This window comes from Meriones unguiculatus, chromosome 7 (assembly GCF_030254825.1).
Source record: "Meriones unguiculatus strain TT.TT164.6M chromosome 7, Bangor_MerUng_6.1, whole genome shotgun sequence".
In the NCBI taxonomy this organism is placed as follows: domain Eukaryota; kingdom Metazoa; phylum Chordata; class Mammalia; order Rodentia; family Muridae; genus Meriones; species Meriones unguiculatus.
Genome location: NC_083355.1, coordinates 18,469,002 through 18,489,131, shown reverse-complemented (window position 1 = coordinate 18,489,131; position 20,130 = coordinate 18,469,002). Strand labels below are relative to the sequence as shown.

The 20,130-nt window shown below is 47.7% G+C and overlaps 1 protein-coding gene and 1 long non-coding RNA gene across 9 annotated transcripts; one reads left to right on the top strand and one right to left on the bottom strand.

Moving 5' to 3' along the window:
• Positions 1–446: 446 nt before the first annotated feature.
• LOC132655115 (uncharacterized) lies at positions 447–12,672 on the bottom strand. The gene is made up of 2 exons (XR_009592753.1): positions 12,577–12,672; positions 447–12,311 (listed from the first exon to the last, which is right to left on the bottom strand). It is a non-coding gene; the product is annotated as an uncharacterized LOC132655115 (long non-coding RNA).
• A 162-nt stretch (positions 12,673–12,834) lies between these two features.
• Positions 12,835–18,495, top strand: Hexim2 (HEXIM P-TEFb complex subunit 2). 8 transcript variants are annotated; one of them, XM_060386607.1, is made up of 3 exons: positions 12,835–12,853; positions 13,750–13,853; positions 17,488–18,495. In XM_060386607.1, the coding sequence occupies exons 2-3, from the start codon at positions 13,791–13,793 to the stop codon at positions 18,364–18,366; spliced, it is 942 nt and encodes a 313-aa protein (XP_060242590.1). In that variant the 5' UTR covers positions 12,835–12,853; positions 13,750–13,790; the 3' UTR covers positions 18,367–18,495. The 8 variants fall into 8 exon arrangements, with proteins under 8 accessions (XP_060242590.1, XP_060242589.1, XP_021487601.1 ...); XM_060386606.1 differs by lacking the exon at positions 12,835–12,853 and adding an exon at positions 12,972–13,076; XM_021631926.2 differs by lacking the exon at positions 12,835–12,853 and adding an exon at positions 12,982–13,076 and having other exon boundaries at positions 13,747–13,853.
• Positions 18,496–20,130: the final 1,635 nt, after the last annotated feature.

Here is a 20,130-nt window from a genome sequence, read left to right as displayed (position 1 = left end):
GCCTTGATGGCCATTTCAAAGTGTGCTGACAAAAGTAGAAGCCTGAGCTGGCAGTTTGTCAATAGCCAAAAGCCTTGTTTCATTTCTACAGATCAGATTCTCAGTAGTCCTGGCTTCTCCTCTAGCCAGCCCACAACTCCAGTGGAGTCCCTGGGTGCCTAGGTAGTTTCTGATAAACTTGCTTAGTTCAAGTAGGAGATAGGGAAGAGAAACTTGTGGGGAAACTAAGTTAAAAAATGTTAGAGACAATATTGGACTTGAAATGGCTGAGTGATCCAAGGATTCAGCGTCATTGTCCAATCTTTAAGTACTTTTTCTGCCTATTAAAAAAAAAAAGCTGCCCTTTCCAATCAAATCAAATTGAAATTTGAAATGCCCCTTTCTACAAGTAAAACTGGTTTGGGAGAGGGTTGAAGTCCTGAGATGGTGAATAGAGACCCTGCATGTTCCCAGAAGGGCAGCTATTCTCAGTCTCCTGAGTTGCCTGGACAGCTGCCCAGGCTAGGTAGTTCTTGAAAATGCCAGGAGCTCAGAACTGATCCGTACCACAGAATCAAAACTGTAGATCAAACAGTTGTTCTTACTTGTCAGTATAGCTAATGCAACCCTCCTTCACCTGAGCTGTGCGTAACCCGGGCAATTGTATTGCTCACATTTATTAGCACACTGGCTCCTTGGGGCCTTAAAAACTTAATAGGGGCCTTGGGGGTCAACAAGCCCCATATAATTACGTGTGTGAACACACATACATATGTATGTAGATACATATGCATGTATGTGCAAGTGGGTTCAAGAGACTCAAGGTTGTCCAATTCCTTGGTGGTTAAGAACCCCTTGGGGAGGGTGCCTCTCTGCCTGTTCTGGCAGCTAAATGGCACCAGTAGAGGTGATTGAAACTTCAAGAATGAAATGCTCCTTATGATGCATAAGCAGCATATACAAATCAATAATTCAAGGGAAACTGTGCCAGGAGGACACAATTGGGGCCTTCAAAACCAGACTGTGCTGGTCCTATTCTGGCAAGTGGCCCACTGTAGAAACTGTAAAAATAATTTTTCTTTGACCTAAGGATTGCATTAAATGTCTATTTTGAAATGGATTTCTTCGTGTTTTTCATTTTTATTCTATGACGTCATACAGCAGCCCTAGAAAACTGGCTGTTTGGTGGGAAGCAGCAACAGTGCCCTCTGGCTTTACCATGTAAAGCCAGGCCTCCTTTTGACTGCACCACAAGAGGATGCAGCAGTGAGAACCTCTGATTTCAGATCATTTTCCTAGGAAAGATTTGACTAGAAACATCTCTCTCTCCTCCTATTAGAAACAGCATTTCCAGAATCCACCCTGGGAAGACCTTAAGTTCGTTTTTTATTAGGAAAAAGGAATACATTCTACTCTGCAGAGGCAAATTAAGTCTTGTTTTAAAAAATACCAAATACTTAGTTTTAAGTATCTCTAAATTATTCTGCTTTACCTTGGGTTATGCAAATTTGTCTGACTCAAAGGCACTAACATTTTGCTATTTATGTTCTTGGAATGATAAAAGCTAACACAAAGCTCTTCTATCAACGCTTTCTAGATTGAAAGAGACTACAGCAAAGACGTTGAGTTGCCTGTAGTAACAGGGTTGTGATGACAAATGATCCAACCCCCACCCCCAGCCTTTCATACAAGCCCTTTGCCAAACATTTTAACAGCTGCTCAAAAGACCTGGCTCACAAGTGAGCAATTTCAGTTTGCTCCCTGTCTTGTACTGGGCATGGCTATGAATGAGGAAACTGCCTCTCAGACTGCGACAGGCAGGCAGAACTCTTCTTGGGCTGGTCAAAAAAGATGGTTAAGAGGCAGAATCTTTTTTTTTTATTTCAAGAGTCTTCGTGGACAGAACCAGGGAATTCAAAATTGATTTAGATCCAAAAATACTGTTCTCTTAACTAGCAGTCTGGGAACGTAGTTCAGTTGGTTACAGCGGTTTCCTATCATGGACAGAGTCCTGGGTTTAATAACCCAGGCATGTACTCAGGCCCATAATTCTACCATTCAGGAAGTAGAACAGGAGGATCAGAAGAGTAAAGTCGCTGTCCACTACATGGCAAGTGTTAGGCCAGCCTGGCTACAGGAGACCCTGTCCCAAATGTAAAAGGGAAGGGGGCTGCGGAGAGCGCTAACTTGGTAAAGTGCCTGCCATGATAGCCTGAGCACCTGAGTTTGTCCCCTGAGCCCACGTTTTTAAAAGCCAGCTATGGTGGGCTGCTCTCATAATTCCAGCACTGGAGAGGCAGACGGATCCAGACAGATCCAGACAGATCCCTGGGGCTTGCTAACTAGCCAGTTTAGTGTAATAGATAAGTCCCAGGTCCCAGTGAGACACCATCTTAGGTAAGGGGAAGGTACCTGGCCATGGTGACACATGCCTGTAATCCCAGCATTCAGGAGGAAGACGCAAACACATCTCTTTTAGTCCCAGACCTATCTTGTGTACATAGTGAATTCCAGGCCACAGCTAGAGCTCTAATGAGACTCCATCTCAAAAATAAAACAAGAGGGAACTGGCTCCTGAGGAACAATGGCAGGAGGTTTCCTCTGCTCCACACGTACTCACATGTACAAAAAGAATCTACAAAATAAACAAGGTGGACAGTCACTGGGCAATCTAAGCTGTACTCTGGCTTCCACGTGTGTGTGTGTGTGTGTGTGTGTGTGTGTGTGTGTGCATCTGCCACAAACACGTGTCCATGAAAGTGTCATTAAGGAAAGACAGGTGAGAAGTAAAATGTAGCATACAGGAGGCTGAAGAGATTACTTAGAGGTTAAGAGTCCTAGTCGCTCTTGAAAAAGACCCATTCTCAATAGCACATGGTGGCTCACAACTATCTATAATTTCAGTTCCAGGAAACCTAATGTCTTCTTTTGACATCCATGGTACCAGGCATGCTTGCGGTGTACATACATACACAAAGGCAAAACACTCATACAAAGAAATCTTCTTAAAAGTGCTGTACAAAAGTAAGCCACCTCTCCTGAGTGTGGTGGTGAGCACCTGGAATCCTAGCATCTGGGATGTGGAAGCAGGACAAACAGGAATTAAAGGCCGTCCTCTGCTACCCAGCAAACTGAAGATCAGCTTAGATTACTGGGGTTCCCTGTGTCCAAAAACAAAAAAGTACTATACAGTCCCAGGACTTGGGAAACACAAGAGTTTTCTGAGTTTGAGGCTAGCCTGAACTGTGTATGTTAGGAGTTTATCTCCCCAAACCATGGGTGTGTGATGTAGGTCAGTGATAGGGCAGATTGAGCACTCTATGCACAAGGCTGGGGTCAATATTCGGTGGGCAGCATCAGAGCAAAAATCAACGTATACTTTACCCCAATGACTTCAAGTTAGAGACTGGGGAGGTAGCTCAGTGGAAGAGTGCTTTCCTAGCATGCACAAGGCCTCTGATTTTGAGCTCCCTGACTGGGACACACGAGACAGAGAAATAAAAGAACTCCATAGAATCTAAAAACAAAACAAAACAAAGAAACAAAAAACAAAACAAAACAAAAAAAAAACAAAACCCTACACCAAACAGTCTACCTTCAGAAAACCAAGGGTCAACATTCCAGCACAAAGGGGAAGGGTGATCACAACTCTCCATCCCATAGCTGACAACTGATGGCTTCTGGAGGGAGGGAGGTTTAAGGATGTGGCCCCTAGCCTGGCGGCCCTGTTGGCATACGCCTTCAATCCCAGCACTCAGGAGGCAGAGACACACAGATCTCTGTGAGTTCCAGACCAGCCTGGTTTATAGAGAGTTCCAGGGCCAGGGTTACATGGAGAAACAAAAAAGGATGTAGCCCCTAGCAGGTCCACCATGCCGCATGGATGGCCCTACACCCATGAATACATTCATTCGAAGTACAAACTGGAAAAAGTGGACTACAAAAACAAAAAACCCAACAAAGGTGGTGTGGGAAGATCTGGGGGGGGGGGGGGAGTAATCAAATAACACTGTGAACGCATGTATGAAATTAATAACGATAATGCCTTGACAAAACTATTTTAGAGCCAGGCACAGTGCTGCACGCCTGTGATCCCAGCACTCTGGGAGCTTGAGGCCAGCCTGGTCCAGGACAGCCAAGGTTACATAGAGAAACCCTGTCCCAAAAAAAACCTAAGAAAATAAATAAATAATTTAAACCAAAGGACGGCTATATGAAGCCAAACATTAAACCCAGCAGTCTATACTCCAGAGGCAGAGGCAGGAAGAGCTCTGCGACACCAGCCTGGTCTGCAGAGAGAGTTCCAGGACAGCCAGGGCTACACAAACAAAAACAAAAAGAAAACCCAAGACAGAACATTAAATAATTGTAAGCATGTACACATGCTGCCCTAATCTACTTACATGCCTGATGATGGACCACAAATATCCATAACAATGTAGTGTGATCAAAGTTGGCTATAATAACATGCTGAGGTATTAAAGGGCACATGGTTTTGTGGACTTTTGTCACTATTGTGAGACTGGGTCTCACTCTAGGCCAACCTCGTCTGGTGCTACTATGGAGCCCAGGCTAGCCTCAAACTCTGAACAATCCTGCCTCAGCTTCTGCATGCGGAGATTACAGGCCTGAGCAAGCACACTTAGCGCTTGTAACTTTGCATATTTACACAGATGATTGGAATAAAAGCTCCACTTCATTCTCACACAAAATGTGAACAGCTTATGTGAAAAAGATAAAAAGTAACGTGATGTTTTTATTCTTAAAAGCTTTATTTTCCTGTGTATGTTGTTTGTCCCATGCACGTCTGGTGTCCAGAGGCCAGAAGCGAGCACTAGATGTCCTGACTACAGACAGGTTGTGAGCTGCTGTGTGGGTGTTGGGGACCAACCCAGGTCCTCAGCAAGAGTAGTAGGTTCTACTAACCACTCGGCCAGCACGCCAGGCCCTACATGTGTGTGCATGCACACTACACCATTCAAGTGAAGGCCAGAAGACAACTTGTGGAAACCAGGGGTCCTTCCTTCCACCTTCTAAGTCCTGACGATCCAACTGAGGTCATCGGGCTTGGTGGTAACTACCACTGAGCCATCTTACTGGACCCCAATATTTATATTTGTTTATGTTTGAGATAGTCTTGCTTTAGAGCTCAAATTTACAACTATTTTTAGGTTCCTGAATGCTGGGATAAAGGTGTGTACCATCACACTTGAAAAAGACTTTCAAATTTAATCCTACCGATTTGTTTTTGTTTGTTTTGAGACAGGGTCTTAATATAGAGCCCTTGCTGGCCTGGACAATCACTATACAGAACTGTGCTTGAACTTGCAGTGATTCACCCATTTGTCTGCAGAGTGCTGGGATTACAGGCATCTACCAGCACAAACAGCTATTTATTTTTTCTATTGTGACCAGGTCTCACTACATTGCCCAGGTTGGTCTCAATTTCTAGGCTCCAGCAATCTCCTACCTTAGCTTCCCCAGTAGCCTGGCACGCACCACACAACACTTGGCTCAGAAAAGCAATTTTAAACTTTATTTTAAGGCAAAGGTTTCATGTAGCTCAGAACTCACTCTGTAGCTAAAGCTGGCCTTCAATTCCTGATCCTCCTGTCTCCTCCCAAACACTAGGATGACAGGCATGGTCTACCAGGCCTTGCCCAGTAAAGTAATTAAGAAAATAAATGACCTGGGAAACAAAAATTGAGTCATTGGTCAAGACATCTCAGAATACAGAGTGGTTACCATCGGGGTTCTAGGTTTTTTGTTTTGTGACAGGATCTCACCATGTAGCCCTGGCTATCGTGGAACTCACTATGTAGACCAGGCTAGCCTTAAACTCAAATCCCCAGCGCTGGGACAAAGGAGTGTAACACTACACCCAGTACCATGTGGGTTCTTCTTCAAGAAACAAAGGCCGAGTTTTAGATTACTAATTTTTGTTTGTTTGTTTTGTTTTGTTTTTTGAGACAGGGTTTCTCTGTGTAGCTTTGGCTGTTCTGGGACTCACTCTATAGATTCACTCTATAGGTTGTCCTCTGCCTCCTGAGTGCTGGGATCAAAGGCGTGCACCACCATGTAATTTAATTCTCACAAATCTTTCCAAAAGTTGGAGATTTAGTTCATTATACAAAATACACAAGAAACCTTGGAGTTAATCCCTAGCATCTCCTGCCAACCTATAAATGGGGCATGGTACTGTATACCTTTCATTTCAGTGCTTGGAACTGTAAATGGGGGCAAGAAGCTCAGGAGTTCAAGGTCATTCTCAATTACCTACTGGACCTGAGGCCAGCCTGGTCTGCACTAGACTCTGTCTCAGAAAAACAAAACTACTTAAGTAAACTTGTTTTTTGAGTTTTACTTATAAAGAGGAGATTCAGTTATGAAAATTTATCTAATGACAATAACTATCGTTCTATAACAAACTTTAACACACCAACAAAACTCAAAAAGCTGAGCTGCTACAAAAAGCTAATAATAAGTCTAAAAATACCCACTGTACTGAACAAGATGGTGCCAGCCATCAGTCCCAGTACTCGGACGACAGAGGGAGGTCCATCTCTATGAGTTTGAGGGCATTCTGATCTGCATAGCAAGTTCCAGGACAACCAGGGCTACACAGAGATACCATTTTTCAAAACAACAACGAGAGAGACAGAGACACAGAGACGGAGAGCACCTTACTGTGACATAAGCTAGCCTACCACGTGACGTGTGGCTCAGGCTGTCACTGAACTCTCGGCCAGCCTCCTGTTTCAGCCTTCCAAGGGTAGGGATTAGAACTATGATCTACCACACCCCCCTTCAACAGTGTTTTCAACAATGTGACGGATCACCTGGAACTGAGCTACTGTGTGGTGCTAGAAACTGAACCTGGGTCCTCTGCAAGAGCAGAAAGTGTTCTTGAGCACTAAGTCATCTCTCCAGCACATATAAACTGTTACTGGTCTGCAGTGAACAAACAACTACACTCCTGAATGCCAGCCACTTGGAAGTGGCTGACAAGTATCTGCGAGCTCCATGCCAGCTAGTGAGACCCTGTCTTAAAAAAAAAAAAAAAAAGGCAACTGGTCTACTTTGGAGCTGGGCATCACTCAGGTAAGTACAGGCAGGTTGATCTCCCTGAGTCCAAGGCAGCCGAGGCTACACAGAGAAACCCTGTCTCGAAAACCACCAACAGGCATCTGCTTAGGTGTGGTGGTGCATGCCTTTAAACCAGCACTGAGGAAGTAGAGGCAGGTGGAGCTCTGTGAGTCTGAGGCCAGCCTGGTCTACAGAGTAACTCCCAAGACAGCCAAAGCACACAGTGAAACTGTCTTTAAAAAAGAAAGAAAGAAAAAAGCCAGGGAAAGATGGATCAGAGGTTAAGCACACTAGCTGTTCCTCCAGAGGTCCTGAGTTTGATTCCCAGCAACAGGGTGGCTCACAACCACCTACAAAGATGTCTGGTGCCCTCTTCTGGTGTGCAGGTGTACATGCAGACAGAACATTGCATACATAGTATTTTTTTAAAAGCCAAAACCAAACTAACCAAACTAAAAACTCTACTATAAAACTCTCCTATAATGAAGCTAAATATAAGAATTTCGGAGTACTTTATATATAATAATATGGGAGGAAATAATCAACATCTCTCCGTAAGCTAATGAATAAAATTTGCTCTAACCTCCAGAAGGCTACAGGAGGAAATTAATAGAATTGCGAGGACTCCTTTAAGATTTATTTTTAATCATGTGTGTGTGTGCGTCTGTCTGCAGGGGTGTGTGAACATGAGTACAAGTGCTCTTAGAGGCCAGGTGGTGGCTTCTCTGGAGTTGGAGTACCAAGCAGTTGTGAGCCTCTTGATGTGGGTGCCGGGAATTGAACTCAGGCCCCTAAAAGAGCATTTGCACTCTTCACCACTCAGGCATTTATCCAGCCCCTGGGAGCTGCTGTAGACATATGATTCTGCATACCCATTAATGTCTATGCAACTTTCAGGCAAAAGCAAAGAATCAAATTCGGGACAGGAAGGAACATCTTCAGTTCTTAATAAACATCCACTTAGCCTAATAACATTAAAACAACCCGAAAAGGGGAAAAAACTCATGGTGGTAACTCTAGCACTCGGGAAACTAAGGCAAGAATTGAGACATCAAGCCCAGCCTTTGGCTACATATTGAGCCATGGTCAGTCTGGCCTACACAGTGAATTCCAGGACAGCCAGAGATATGCAGAGTCCCCTTTGCTGAAAAAAAAGGTGTGGAGGAAGATGGATGCATGGATGGATGGGTGTACTGTGGGAGCTACACACAAAAGCACAAACATTTCAGAAGCAAGTACGTTCACAGTACCAAGGAGTGGCTTGGAAATCTGGAGCATTTCCACCTCTGCCCAGCACGACTTACAGTGACTGGTCTCCAGGAACTGGCTGTTACATAAATATAAACTATCAAGGACTTTATAATAACATCCGCTTTGGTGCCATGAGACACTGATTCTCAGTTTCCTTAGATGGCTTCTCTTTTGTGTACATCCCAGCCATCTATTATTGGTGAGGTGGGTCTTACATAAGCCCTAATAAGCTAATTGGTGGGGAGGGGAAAGACAGAAGCTCAGGTGTGCTAGGCAAGCACTCCGCCATCTGAACCGCATCCCCAGACTCCTCCTAGCTTCTAAAGAAGCTTTTTCTGAAGTAGAACGAGATGTCCACAGGTACAGATGAGTGGTCACTCGTGAGGCACCTGTGAGGAAAGCAGGGTTTTGCCATTTGAAATTAGGAACTTGAGGCATTTAGGATTCTCATGAGCCACTGTGTCTCCTCGCCTTGTGTATGTCTATGCAGATGTGTGTGTGTGTGTGTGTGTGTGATGTGCATATACAAGTATATGGAGGCCAGAGGGCAATCTTTCATACGCCTTCTCCCATAGACATATTCTTATTTGAGACAAGCTCCTACTGGCCTGTAACTAAACAGTACAATCAGCTTCCCGCCAGCAAGGCCAGTCTCTGCCTTCCTAACAATCCCTGCCCTCAACAGGGTTGCTCTGTGTAGCCCTGGCTGTCCCAGAACTTGCTTTATAGAGCAGATGAGCCTTTAATTCAAGAGATCTGCCTGCCTCTGCTCCACCACACCCAGCACCTGACACTTTTGTGTATGAGTGTTTGCCTTTGTCAATGTATGTGTACCACATACATTTCTGATACCCATGGAGGTCAGAAAAGGGTCCTGGAACTGGCGTTAGTCATGTTCTACCATGGTGGTGCTGGGAACTGAACCCAGGTCCATTGAAAGAGAATTGCTCCAGCCCCCATCCACATTTTAAACTTGGGTTCTAGAGACTGAGCTCAGGTCTTCATGCTTAAACACAAGACTGAGCTGTCTCTCCCTCCTACAGTCTACTTTTGAGACAGGGTCTCACTGTGGCTCAGACTGGTGTCCAATATGACAATCTACCTGCCTCAGCTTCCTGAGTAAAATGATTGCATCCAGCTACCCCCAACTCTTTAAAATCAAGGAATGGAAAAGCTCATGTGTCATCACTCTTAAGTATGGTTAAGCCTTCATCTATAAGTGAGTAACAAATTTCTGCTCCTGCCATAGTATTGCTATTCAGTAGCCTCCCAAGTTTTAACTAGATTGCTTCACAATAGAGGATGAATCACAAGAGTCTAGGATCCTCCTCTAATAAATTCTTGACAGAAGAACCACAAAAATAAGCCCTATCAGCTCTGACTCTTTAATTTGACTCCTACCAAGGTAGTGTCAGCCTTTCCTAACATGTCCCCCACTCCCGCTCTCCATCCAACTCCCGCTCTCCATTCCTGTGCATGCTAAGCAAGTGCACTGAACTACAGTCCCCATTTTTTTCTTTTTTGGTTTTTTGAGACAGGGTTTCTCTGTGTAGCCCTGGCTGTCCTGTACTCGATTTATAGACCAGGCTGGCCTCGAACTCAGGGATCCGCCTGCCTCTGCCTCCCCAAGTGCTGGGATCACAGGCATGCACCACCATGCCCTGCTTTTTCTTTTTGTTTTGACTAATATTTATAACCCTAAACTAAGACAAGTGGGCTACCATGAATGAAACTTAAGACCACTGAAGTATAGGAAATGAGTTCTAGGCCATCCTGAACTACAGAGCAAGGCCATGCCTCAAAAAAAAAAAAAAAAAAAACAAAGTTTTGGATTAAGAATTTTGGATTAAGAATTCTACTGGGGACTAGATGTAGTTCAGTTGGTAGCATAATTGCCTAGAATGCACAAAGCCCTAAATTCAATCCTCAATACCACATAAATTATGTATGACAGTACATTCTTGTAATTTCAGCAGGTTGATCATGAGTTCAAAGGTCAACTTGGCCAGGACTGAAGGCAGTGGTATACAACTGAGAACACTTGAAAGGCTCAAGCAGATGGCTCCTGGCCAGGGGCTAAATAGTGACAGTCTGTCTCAAAAGAGCACACAAACAACAACAATAATAAAAACCCAAACAGCCATTAAGAAAACAGCTAGATGGCTCATTAAGTTACTTGCTGCCAAGAATGACAACGGGAGTTCCAGCCCTGGGAACACAGGTGGTAGGAGAACAGGACTCTTAGGAATTCTGACCTGCACAAGTGTGCATACAAAGAAAGTGAATGAATGACACTGGGTGTGGTGGTGCAAGCCTATATGATCCAAGGATTTGGGAGGTGGAGGAAGTAAATTCGAAGCCAGCTTAAACTACACAAGTTCAGGGTCTGTCTGGACTACCTGAAACCCTGTCTCAAAGGAACGAGTGAGAAAACAAGCTCACACCAGTAATTTCAATACTCATATGTCTGAGGCAGCAGGATTACCCTGAGTTTGAGTCTAGCCTGGGCTAGAGTCAGACATCTCCAAAAAATAAAATAAAGGGTTTTATTTGTACAGAACTTTTTTTTTTTTTTTTTTTTTTTTTGCGCTTTTGAGGGATGGAAGGAGAGATCAGCTACAACTATGAAGTCTGAAGTCTTCACATTAGACTGCTTTGAGATGAGTTTCATTAAGGTAGCCCTGGCTGGCCTGGAACTCTCTATGTAGTGCAGGCTGACTTCGAATTCATGAGATCCACCACACCCAGCCAAAAAAACTTTATTATTCATACTAGAGGCAGTCCTTTCACTCTGAAAAAAACTTTCATGGATTCTACTGTTAAAGCAAAGGCCTAGGAGTTAGACCATCTGTAACTGGCAGTGAAATTCATTACAAGGCACCCACAGATACCAACGGCTAGTTAACCACCTACCTCAGAGCCTACCTGGACACAATCTTAACTGACAGCTGAACAACAAAGCTATTATTTAAAGATGCAGCCTGGAAATCTCTAAGAAACGAGATGTCTAATCTGCAGTTCAGTAAGAGACTATCACATCAAACTCCAGCCTTTTAAAAGCTGGCAGTGCTATAATTTAAGTTGTAAGTTTATTCTTTCAAAGGTCTCCCCTACATCCTATATTACACATACATGAAACTGCCATTTCTACCTAAGAACCTTCTACATCTAAAGGAAAGATGGCTACAGCAATGATGTGATAGGTGGCACAGAATATACTCTCTAGTTTGTGAAACAAGACTTTAAGCGGGTCATCGTGTAGGCTTCCATAGGCCACACTGGAATTCAAGTTCACTTTTCCCCTGTAGCACCGTCATTTTGCCCAAAAGTTATGGCTCAGATTTCAAAACGCAAACATGTTTTTGAAGTATCCGAAATGGGCCACTCCATTTCTATTACTGGACCCGTGGTCACTCTGAGTTATTTTGTTCCAACCCTGCGAAAGGGCAGAACCCCATCCCTTTGGCGTAAAAAATCTCAAGTGGGACAAGCGCACTTTAGGAGTTTCCAAAAGTGGACGGTGAAGCTCGAGGCCAGGCCACCGGGAGAGTGGGGGCTCGAAGGGAGAAATCTCCGAGTACTGAGCTGGAGTTCTCCACGTGCCCGGATCTAGCTGGTCTCAGGGGAGTTGGTGGTTGCTATAGAAGTTAGAGGTGGTTGCCTTTCGCGGCCCTGAGGGGTGGGATGGACTTGGTGAACGGGGGTGGGGAGAGGTGGGTGCCATCTGGCTGGGCGCCCCTGGAGCCGCCAGCTTGCCTAGCACCGCGGAGGGCATGCGGCCAGAGCTGCAACCTCGGCCCGTCCCCGCAGGCCAGGGTCTCTCCGACTGGCATCGCGCCCACCTCGTCCTGCAGATGGGGGGTCCGGCTCCGCCGGGCCCTGCCGCCATACCCCGGATGAATGGGGGTGCGGAGAGGCCTCGACGGAGCTCGGCCTCCTGATCCGCATCCCGCTGGAGGCACAGCAGAGCGGAAGCCGTCCTGGGGGCCTCTCCTCTGCGGGGGTCACGGGAGATAGGCGGCAATTACAAAAAAAAAGACAGAAAAAAAGATTTAAAAAAGAAAAAAAAAAAAAGCCCGCTCTCGAAGGCGGGGCTGCCGGGACGGTTGGAGGCCTGGGCTCGGCCGGGGAGACGCCAACCTTCACCCGCGCTGGGCCCCCGACCCAAATCCCCGCCGGCTCCCGGCGCCGCCGCTTCGGGCAGCCCACTCGGCCCGGCCTCTCCCCGCGCCCGGACCACCCCCCACGGGGTGCTCTCACTGCGCAGCGAGTCCCTCCGCTGCCTCCTCCCAGCCCAAAATGGCGGCGGCGGCGGCCGCCGAGCTGCTCGTCGCCTTCCTCAAGGCTAGGGATCCCTCCGCGCCCAAGCCCCTCCCCCGCCAGCCGGACCTATTTTTCTCCCCGGTAAAGACTAACGCCATCAATGAACTCTTTAATTGAGTTCTGACGGGGCGGGTGCGGTTGTGCTTCCGCACAGCTAGTTGTTGACAAGAGTGAGGAGATTGGCAGACGAACGACCCAATCAAAGGAGGGCTCGGTGAGCGCGGGACGTCCACGCAAAAGCAGATAGGTTTTGGCGTTCCTGGGTATGGTTGTTGACGTAATGGGGCCGGGAAGGTATCCTGGGCAGCTTTCCTAGCGTGGAAGAACTACAACCCCCAGCAGTCACTGCGCTGCCAGCCTGTCCTCTTCGGCCCCCCATCTCCCCCCATCTTAGTGCCTGAGCGGCTTGGCCAGAGCTGCTGCTACTGCAGCAAGAGGTAGGGCTGAGGCGTGGAGAATTTCATGGACAGGAGGTCGCACAGAAAGACACACAGAGGTAGTGGTGTACATTTAAGCCCTTGACAGCAAATAGGTCAGTCCCACCTTTGCTAAAACCTCCCTTCCATGACTATTTCCCCTCTTCCAAGAAATCCATTTTTAAAACCCCCATTTGATTTTTCCTGTCAGCTGCATGTAGTATGAAGACTTCTTTCCTCTATTTTCCCGTCCCTTGAGGCAGGGGAGTAGCCGTCCAGGCCCTGTAGACAAAAAAGACTTCAACCATAGGCGCTGCCTAGGCGGTCAAGATGGGGGGCTTCTCGGAGCCACAGACTCACCCCATCCCCAAGCTTCCCCGAGCAGTTTCCTTTCTGCTTGACAGCGCTTAGGCCTACCTTCCTAACTGCCAGCCTAGTCTTCACTTAGTAGGAGAGGCCTGAGGCACAGGATTGGGAAGACGGTCTCGCTACCCACTTGGGTCTCGCTACCCACTTTGGCCACTTGCTGGCAGGTCGTGTGAAAACTAGGGGATTGGAAGCAGCTTCGGAATCTTCATTAAGAAGTGAAGGCGTTGCAGGGCTGGGCCCACAAAATGGCTGCTGCTGGGGCAAACAATTCCTGACCAACCAGGTTCTGCCTGAGGACTTAGGTTTCTGTTGTTGTTCATAGCAGGTGACACTAGTTAAAGGCATCTCCTGCAAGAGTAGTAGAAGATGACCACTCTCAACCATTCCAACTGTAATAGAGAGTCACCAGGTGCTCTGGAGCAGGCGAAGGTAAGTACTCACCCCTCTCGGCCACCTGAAGCCCTAACCATGGAGGCGAGGGCGAATAGCTGAAATCCTAGTTATTTTGTTTTGTTTCAAATGTGCTCTTAGATTTTGAAGGCCAGTGTTTTGTTTTATTTTCGTTTGTTTGAGACTGGAGGCTTTCTGTGTATCCCTAGTTGGCCTCGAACTTGCCTTACAAGTCCTAAAATTACAGCCTGCACCACCACACCCGGCTTGAAAGCCAGTGTTTGTAATGAGTCTGCGCTGTGCTCTGGGAAATGGGCCAGAATGTGATTCAGTGATATCTCATGAATTCCTAAAAGCCCTTCAAGGTAGGAATGATTTCCAATAGACAGAAGCTAAGGTTGGGAGGGTTGCAGTACCTTTTCCAGAATCATCCTGTACAGACTGTGAGCAACAAAATTCCACTTTAAACTTAGAATCTTCTGATAACAGAGCCTTGCTTCTCCACGACAAGTGACCTCAAGGACAAATAGCTTGGGTAGAGATTTGCGCTCCCCCTCCCCCAGGCTGAGAAACAAGAACGAAACAGGAAAAGGGGTTCTGATCTACAGGTTAGGGGGCTGGGAGGGGGGGCAGAAAAACTAAGCAAAGAGAAGAGAAAGATCTTCAGTCCTCAGAGAAGGATCCTAAGTCCTGACTACTGGAGCCCACAGGGTCCAAGCTCATGTTGTCTCTCATTGGCTCACTTTACCAATTCTCTCATCACCCACATTCCCAAAATAGCAAAGAGAGCCAAGAATCAGAGATTTGGTTTGGTGTGTGTGTGTGTGTGTGTGTGTGTTGGGGGGAGGTGTCAATTTTGCAGTGCTGGGACTTGAGCTCAGGGCCTTTCAAATGCTAGAAAAGTGCTTTATCATGGAGCTACAAGCCCAGCCCTTTGTTTGTTTGTTGTTGTTGTTGTTGAGTTCTAGGCTGGCCCGGAACTCACAGAGATTCACTTGCCTCTGCTTCCGGAGTGCTGCGGAGTGCTGAATGTTGGCGTTATATGTGTGAGTCACATGGCCTGGTTCAGAGAAGCCTTTGATTCTACTACCTAGGTTCTCTTAGGTCTACTTAATTTGAAATGCATGGCATGTCAAGGCTGGAAGGTTCAGCGAGGTCACGTGACTCATGCAGGTTACAGAGCTTCTCTTTTACAGTGATCATGGTGGTAGAGGGACAGTGCTTCAGAATGGAGACAATGGGTAAGCTGAAGGACAGAGCTGGCTTGGATTTAGGCAAGAATCCCTAGGGGACTAAGGGCTGGGAACGGGTAAATGATTGTAAACATACAAGTAAGCCAGTCTGGCCTTGCATTCTCAGCACTTTGTCTCTCCAGGTTGGCCACAGAGCCATCTTGGTTGGCCCACACCACCAGTAAGACAAGGCCAGTCAGTCCCTTATGATTGGTGATCTTCCTGCAGGTGAAGGAATCCCGAAAACAGTTCACAACATATGTACACTCCTTGAATTCCCTTGGGATCTCTGAAACACGTACTGAGACACACCAGGCCGCTTCACGTGTGTAATCCCAGAACTCAGTAGGTTTAGGTAGGACCGCTGTGGACTGGAGACCAGGTTTAGCTACAGAATGAGTTTCAGACTACCCTGGGTTACCAAGTGAGACCCTTTCACAAGCAACCCCCCCAAAATAATCCAGCAACCCATGTGAACACTCACTGAATATACAAGGCTGCAAACAGTTTGTCCCCAAAAGCAAACCTAAAGAGATGGCTCATCAGGTAAAGATGTTTGCTCCAAGCCTGATAACTTGGGTTCAACCTCCAGGATCCACATGGTAGAAAGGCAAAACCAACTCCCACAAGTTATCCTGTGACCGAGACATTCACACACACACGCACACACTCACACACTCACACACTCAAGCCATGTCATTAGGGTGTGTCTTTAAATACACCTATATGATAAGTAAAAAATAAAAATCTAAAAAGGAACCCCTGCTCAGGTGCCATGGTGCATGAAACAGCATGCCAACGATAGTGGTTATTATTAGAAATTTCCCAAACCACAAACTTAGAGCAATTAGTCCTCTATCTCCACACCCAGGACTCCCATCCTTACCACGCAGATAAGCAGATGCCTCTTGGGTGCTTGTGCTCTGTCTCTCTTCCTCCCTTTCTCCCTCCCTCCCTCCCTCCTCTCTCAAGGTCTCATTGTGTACCCTGGCTGGCCTGGAACTTGACAGGCTGGCCTCAGACTCATCTGCTTGCCTTTGTCCCCCAGTACTGGGATTGATGGGTTCTTTCCTACCTCTTCAAAGCTCTGAAATCTCTCTGACCTCTCTCTGGTCAGGACCTCTTGCTGCCTCTCACACAAAGAGAGGAACAACCTCGTATTACTGGGCATAGGGTAAAGTGACACACTCTCAGAGGATGAAGATGTATGGTAAATGGTAACATGCTGGGTGCTATCTGTGTGGCTCCCTATGTGCATGACATGTTAGAGTAGCTGGAGAGGGGAGGAGGGAGAGCCACCTTCATTGGGACCTTCAGAGAGAGCATCACACAACAGGCAACATCAGAACTGAAGCATGAGGAATAGGAAAGGGTCAACTATGCAAAGAGCTGAAAGCAGGATTAGTCATATAATTTTCAGGGAGGGGCCAGGGAATCCCTGTTCAGGTTATCAAGTTCAACCCTTGGCCTGGTAGCACACACCTATAATCCTGTGTACTCAGGGGGCTGAGGCAGGTGAATTATAAATTTGAGACTTGCTTGAGTACAGAGTGAGTTCAAGTTCAGCCAGGAAAACTTACCAAGACTATTTCAGAATAAAAATTAAAGGGCTGTGACTAGCAGAGTGACGTTGTGCCTGCTGAGCATGCGTGAGACTCTGGCTTCTATGAAGTTATTAAGTTCAGAGCTGGTTATGGTGTCATGTACCTGCTATTGATCCCAGCTACTTGTGAGGCTAAGGCAGGGGGATAGTGAGTTTGAGGCCAGCCTCGGTTACAATAGGAAGACCCCCAGCTTGAAGGATAGCAGAGTATTAAACCAAGTATGAATCTCTTCCGAATGTGGGTACCTGTGGAGGTGTTCAGGTAGCCCAGGCTGTCCTTGAGTCTGGCTTGAAGTCTTGATGCGCTTGCCTTCACCACCCTAATGCTGGGATTTAAGGGTCTTCCCTGTCTTTCATTTGAATAGTACTCCAGGTCTGGTACTGTTCTGGGCAATGAAATGACCAGTGAAGAGCTGGAGGGGTGGCTCCGTTAATGGCTACCCAGCATGCATGAAGCTTTGGGTTTGAGCCCCAGCACGGCCTAAACCAGACGTATGGTGGTACATGTCTGCAATGCAGCATTCAGGAGGTGGAGGCAGGCAGATCAGAAGTTCAAGACCATCTTTGGTAGCACAAATGAGTTCAAAGCCAACCTGATCTATGGAGATGCTATCCAAAAAGAAAAAAAAGGAAAAATGAAATGACCAATGACAATGAAATACTCAGGTGAGGTGCTTTTCTCCCCACTGGAAGAAAGGCAGTAACTAAGGGAATTGGTGTAAAAAGGTGAGGGTCTGGATAGAGACCAGGTGAGGCAGGTGTGAGAGGGCTGGCTGGGCTGGGAAGGACTCTACTCCCAGGGAAAGGCTGTCTGATCCACCCTCCTTCCTCTCTCTAGACCTCTCGTGGTCTGCGGAGCCCCCAGATAGCCCATGAGCCTCATGACTTTGGTGGGTCCTTGCTTCTGCCACCAGGAAGGGAGATGCACTCAGAGGATGAAGGCGTTGCTCCAGCTGGCGGTGGCTCAAGTTGTAACATTAAGGGTTCCCGCAGCCAGAGCTCAGGGGGCTGTTCAGTGGAGGCTGTGCTGGCCCGAAAGAAGCACCGTAGGCGGCCGTCGAAGCGCAAGCGTCACTGGAGGCCTTACTTGGAGCTGAGCTGGGCTGAGAAGCAGCAGCGAGATGAGAGGCAGAGCCAGAGGGCCTCCCGGGTCCGCGAGGAGATGTTCGCCAAAGGCCAGCCCCTGGCACCCTATAACACCACCCAGTTCCTCATGAATGACCGTGACCTGGAGGAGCCTAACCTGGACGTGCTCCATGGGCTATCCCACACGGGCTCCAGTGGGGAGAATGAGGCAGGGGACAGTGACGGGCAAGGCCGAGCCCATGGGGAATTCCAGCAGAGGGACTTCTCTGAGGCCTACGAGCGCTACCACACCGAGAGCCTTCAGGGCCGCAGCAAGCAGGAGCTGGTGAGAGACTACCTGGACCTGGAGAGGCGACTGTCCCAGGCTGAGCAAGAAACTCGGAGGCTCCAGCGGCTGCAGGGGCGACCCGGCAGGCAGCCATGTCAGCAGGTGGAGGAGCTGGCCGCCGAGGTGGAAAGGCTCCGGACTGAGAACCAGAGGCTTCGGCAGGAGAAGGAGATGTGGCACCGAGGGGGCAGCTGCTGCGACCAGGAGAAGCCTGCCACAGAAGGGACCCCCAGACCCCAGGATAAGGCCCCATGTCACAACCACTCAGGCCAGCCGGGTCACAAGCAGGCAAGTGACAGCTGAAAGCTACTTGAGGCACCCCTGCCCTGCTGAGAACTGCTAAGGCAAGGTCAGAGTGTCCCCCGTCATTTCCACCGTTGCCTCTTTGATGTCACCTTACTTTTTACAGAGCAATTAAATGGCCTTGTGAGACCCGCTGAGAGTGGCTAGAATTGATTTCATCAGGGCTCTTGAGACTCAAGTCTTTTTTATTTTTAAAACTTACTGTGCATCACATGTGTGCAGTTCCAGTGGAGGCCAGGAGAGGGGTTGGATCCCCTTGGGACTGGAGTTGCAGACAGTTGTGAGTTGCCATGTGGGTGCTAGGAACTGAACTTGGGTCCTCTAGAAGAGCAGCGAGTTGCCCTTAACCACTGAGCCATCTCTCCCGCCGTCTTCACTTTCCTAATGTTTGTTTGTATCTTGGAAGAGTTTCAGACAGCTGAGGCTGGCCTTGAACTTCTGATCCTTCTGCCTTCACGTCCCGAGTTCTGGGATTGGAGGTGAACACCACTTTGCCTGGTTTATGTTGTGTAAATCAAACTCAAAGGCTTTGTGCGTTCTAAGCAAGAGCTCTGCCAGCTGCAGCACATCCCCTTCAGCACATGCTGAAGAGATGATGGATGGGTCAGTGGTTAAGAGATCTTGCAATTCTGTTGCAGGACTGCAACTACAGGTTACTCACAACTGTCTGGATCTCTAGTTCCAGAGGATCTGATGCCCTCTTCTGACCTCTGTGACACATATACACACCGAGACACAAAATCTTAAAAAAAGAAAAGAAAAAAACTTGGTTGCTGGAGATAAAGGTTAGTGGTGGTCATACATTTGGCCAGCATTCTAGAAACATGGAGTGAGCTCACTGCCCCAGAGAGGCTTCAGTCTCTCCTTGCTGTAAGCCTGGGGAGACAGCCAGCTTCTAGATGGGACCCCATTGGTTCTCCAGGATACCCATCCTGCAGTAAGGGAGTTAGAGGTGGGGGGAAGCTCAGTCAGGAGCCCCCAGATTCAGCTAGAACCCACTCTTCCTGTTGCCACTATTCCCATGATAGTGGGCCTGTAATTTCAGCCCTTAGACAGGAGGACCACAAGTTCCAAGCCAGCTTGTGTTACGGATTGCCCCTCCTGGCAGAGCAAGAAGCCCCCTCGGGAGGAGGAGGCCCAGGTCTGCAGTTTGTTCAGACCTTGTTTCCAGGCTCCCTGGATTCTCACTACAGTTCAGAGAACTGAGCCTCCTTGATCTTGACAGTCCCTTACCCTGGTGTCCAACATAGGCTAGTCATAGTTTATCCCCTTACCTCTGGGAGGGACGAAGCAAGCACCCAAGGTCCACCGCTGGCCCGTAAAGCCATAAGGTAAAAGGGACAGGGAGTGGATCCTTAGCAGGGCTTCTCTGTATCTGCTGCCTGCCTTCGCACCCTCCTCCTGTTGGCCTGATTGTGATCAGTTCCCTGTGAACTATGAGCCATGGGCCCTACTCCACAGTGGAGTGGAGGGAGTCGGTGCAGAGAATACAGAGATGCAGTGTGCCCACCTCCACCAGATGCTAACCCCGTGTTGTCTCTGGCTGGTACTGAGTAACTTGAGTGGTAACGGGGAATTTAGCTCACCAGTGAGCCCCTGTCTCTGGCACCGGGCACAGAGAGGAGCATAGACTTGGAGGACCTGGACTACTCTCCCTTCCAGAGGTTTGGAACAACCACATTGGGCAAGAGAAAGGCTCAGCACTGGGAACTGTTAGGATGGAAATGTTGACAAACCCCGTGCATTGCCAGGACAACTTTTATT

Bases quoted from the DNA above. Each gene is read 5' to 3' on its own strand.
- Hexim2 (XM_060386607.1), top strand. From the start codon at position 13,791: ATGACCACTCTCAACCATTCCAACTGTAATAGAGAGTCACCAGGTGCT. The intron at 13,854-17,487 runs GTAAGTACTCAC...TCCTCTCTCTAG, and splicing joins GTGCTCTGGAGCAGGCGAAG to ACCTCTCGTGGTCTGCGGAG.